General features: G+C 38.6%; 1 protein-coding gene across 1 annotated transcript; it reads left to right on the forward strand.

The window, feature by feature from the left end:
- The first annotated feature begins 1,512 nt into the window (after positions 1–1,512).
- Positions 1,513–2,717, forward strand: LOC122302812 (ribulose bisphosphate carboxylase small subunit, chloroplastic). The gene is made up of 3 exons (XM_043114240.1): positions 1,513–1,771; positions 1,983–2,117; positions 2,232–2,717. Exons 1-3 carry the CDS (start codon positions 1,589–1,591, stop codon positions 2,463–2,465), a joined length of 552 nt encoding a protein of 183 aa, XP_042970174.1. The 5' UTR covers positions 1,513–1,588; the 3' UTR covers positions 2,466–2,717.
- The last annotated feature ends 728 nt before the right edge of the window (positions 2,718–3,445 follow it).

The raw sequence follows: 3,445 nt of genomic DNA on the forward strand, positions 1-3,445 counted from the left end.
ATCATCGAGATCAAATTATATATACCAAGTAAATAATGTGCGATATAAAAGCCTTAAAATAGAGTTATTCATGTCACAAATAAGAAGTAGTCTCAAGCTATTACATATATAGCCCAAATTAGAAGACGGGGGTTTATAAAAGTGGGTGGAGGGGGCAGTCAGCATGCAGTAGTACTGTATTCCTTGAGGGCGGTCTTTACATAGCGCTTCCTTGCCAAGCATGCTCTGGTTTGCGTATTCAGTACACGTGTGTTTATTTTCACGATTGTCTATGATAGATAGATAGATATACTTCATAAGTAGCCGAGATTCTTGTTGGTAAAATTCATGGAAGTGGGATGGTAGTGCTCGATCTGGAAGTTTAGAAGTACAGTCAAATGCATGAGTGGATTGATGTGATTTGAAAATTGAAGAACAAGGAAATGCCATCGAGAAGATCAAATTAATGTAAAAGCTCGGTTGTTGAGCCATATTACTAAGTACCGAAACACACAGTAGTTTGTAGGTTAATTCTCTTTGTTGCGTATATATCCTTATGGTACTTGTTGTAATTCTTCCTAATTAAATTCAGTACTACTTCTAGCCTACAAGCAATTAGATTAGATCCCAGAAGACGTACACTAAGCTATCAATGTAAAAATTGAAAAGTAATCATACCACACACACATAAATTGAAAGAAGTTTGTGAAGGTAATGTATCCAAATCAAGAGTGAAATGATCTGAATTCTGAACAAAGCATTCCCCATAAATAGTGAACTTATAAACAGGAAGAATAACTGTCCATGCATGCAGTATGTCTGATCATACGCATATGGGGAATAAGATGATCGGATCAGCTGCTTAGCACAATTAATTACAATGGGAAAAGGATTTGTGAGGCCTAGAATAATACTAAAAGATAGTGGCAATGGTGTTGAGGGAGTAGTACTCATGTGGCGTGAGATGAGTTTGGCAGGACGTGTTTGTAGAAATATTCGTGGAATTTAGTGGCATTTCCAGAGTGTTTTTAATTTTACTGGTAATATTTTACCCCCATCTTCCTTTGTAAGTTGGGAATCCTAAGCCCCAACATGCACTCTCCAAGATAAAAATGGACTTCTTCAGCTAAGGGACCAGTACTGGTGATATTTAATTCTCTTCTTGGAGTAAGTCCGAAGAAGGAATGGTCTCAAAGGGCAGTGCTTCAGTTAGGGGGCAAAATTTGAAAGAGAAATGGCAAAGGAAAAGACTGACCAGAGAACTGAGAAGTTACTCTTTAACCACACAATCACTCATTCATGCATGCCCTCTTGGATGAGATAAGATTATGGAGCTCCTCCACGTGGCACCGTCATCGTGGTGCTTCACGATAAGGCTAGGTTCAAAAAACTTGCATCCCTCCTGTGGCCAGTATGGCGTAATGTCATCATTTATCTGATCCAACGGTCCAACGCTGTTTGAAATCAAATCCATTAATCTTCAACCACAGGATACGAAATATCCAGTTTATACCATTATATATATGGAGTGGGAGTAGATCAACTGATCAAGGTTTTCAGCTCTAGCAAAAGAGAGTACTTTTAGAGGAGAAAGATAAAGGTGAAAGTAATGGCTTCCTCAATGATTTCATCGGCCACCGTCGCCACCGTTAACCGTGCCACCCCGGCTCAAGCCAGCATGGTTGCACCTTTCACCGGCCTCAAGTCTGCCGCAGCTTTCCCGGTCACCCAAAGGGCCAACAACGATATTACCTCCATCGCAAGCAACGGCGGAAGAGTTCAATGCATGCAGGTACCAAGCTAGTGATGAAGCTAGAATTATATAAGTACATGGTTTGAAAACTACATCAAACTTAATTTGCATGTCATATGACTCATATGTACTAATTATGTTCGTACAAACAAGGTGCACTTAATTTGTACTTCTAGCAAGATTCGAAAATGCTAATAAAATTGTGATCTGCAGATCAAATGTTTACTCAGATAAAATTTTGCAAGTGCAGGTATGGCCTCCGCTTGGGAAGAAGAAGTTTGAGACTCTTTCCTACCTTCCACCCTTGAGTACCGCATCATTGGCCAAGGAAGTAGATTACCTTATTCGAAAGGGATGGATTCCTTGCTTGGAGTTCGAGTTGGAGGTCATTTTCGCTCCTTCATCCCCTTCTTTACTGTTTATAAGTTTATAATTAGGATGATATTTCCTGTGGTACTGATGATGGTTAAATAATTTAAATTTGTGTTTATATATATAGCACGGATTTGTGTACCGTGAGAACCACAGGTCGCCAGGATACTACGATGGGCGATACTGGGTCATGTGGAAGCTCCCCATGTTTGGATGCACAGACTCATCCCAGGTTTTGAAGGAGCTTGAGGAATGCAAGAAGGCTTATCCCAATGCCTTTATCAGAATCATTGGATTCGATAACAAGCGCCAAGTGCAGTGCATCAGTTTCATTGCCTACAAGCCTCCTGGCTTTAATTAATATTAGTGAATTCTCTCTAAATGTACCCTTTTTAGTGATCCGGGTCGGTTTCATTAAATCATGTACCTTAAGCTTTATTAGACCCCCCCCCCCCCCCCCCCCCCCCCAATTTTTTTTTATTTTATTTTTATCATTTTCGAGACAATTTGTTTTGTTTTGAATTTACGTTTCTCGGATGTCTGATGTAATGGTGAGAGAACCAATGAATAAATTAAAGGGTATTTTCTTCTCAGTTCCATGTGGAACCTTTAATTTTGCTGTGAATTAAATCCCTTGCATGCAGGAATAGATCAATGACTTTTATCTGTGAATTTTAGGACCATATAATTCTCATCCTCTACTAGATTCATTAGTTAGTTTAATGACTATATAAATATATTCCAAAATGGTGAGCCAACCGCAACTAGCCGGCCCGTAGAGTCTCTTCATATATATTTGGCATGCATATTAAAGAGTAACTCCCCACTTTAAAAAAAATAAAAAGACCTTTTGACAATTCAAAAGTACGCTTTCTCGCGGCAATAAGTTTTTTTGTCGACATAATAATGTTACTTATAATATTTTTAATTATCGTTTTTAGCATTGTTTGACTTGGTATAATCTGATTTCAATTATTTGATCCGTGCTACATCAGTAATGCAGAGAGGATTCTTTATATTCATATGAGGACTACCTTTAGCAACAGATCGATATCAGCCATGTGAGGACTACCTTTAGCAACAGATCGATATCAGACATGCAGATATATGGCAATTACATGCCAAATTTCTAACTAACCCCCTCATCATTAATGATAGTTAAAATCGAAGGTGGACCCTTGATAGGTACAGTTGTGGACATGCTTTCGTATCAGATAAAGTACAGATAGTGATAAGAAGTTTTCTTTCTTCCTTGTCCCCACGGCATTATTGTAAGCATTAATATTCATGCAGTCGGTTTAAGCATGCAGCTGATTCTTCCTCAATTTATTAATTTGAGAA

The sequence above is a fragment of the Carya illinoinensis genome, chromosome 3 (assembly GCF_018687715.1).
Source record: "Carya illinoinensis cultivar Pawnee chromosome 3, C.illinoinensisPawnee_v1, whole genome shotgun sequence".
Taxonomy (NCBI): Eukaryota; Viridiplantae; Streptophyta; class Magnoliopsida; order Fagales; family Juglandaceae; genus Carya; species Carya illinoinensis.

Excerpts from the sequence above, each read along its gene's own strand:
- LOC122302812 (XM_043114240.1), top strand. The coding sequence starts at position 1,589 with ATGGCTTCCTCAATGATTTCATCGGCCACCGTCGCCACCGTTAACCGT. Across the intron at positions 1,772-1,982 it reads GAAGAGTTCAATGCATGCAG|GTATGGCCTCCGCTTGGGAA; the intron begins GTACCAAGCTAG and ends TTGCAAGTGCAG. Across the intron at positions 2,118-2,231 it reads GCTTGGAGTTCGAGTTGGAG|CACGGATTTGTGTACCGTGA; the intron begins GTCATTTTCGCT and ends TTATATATATAG.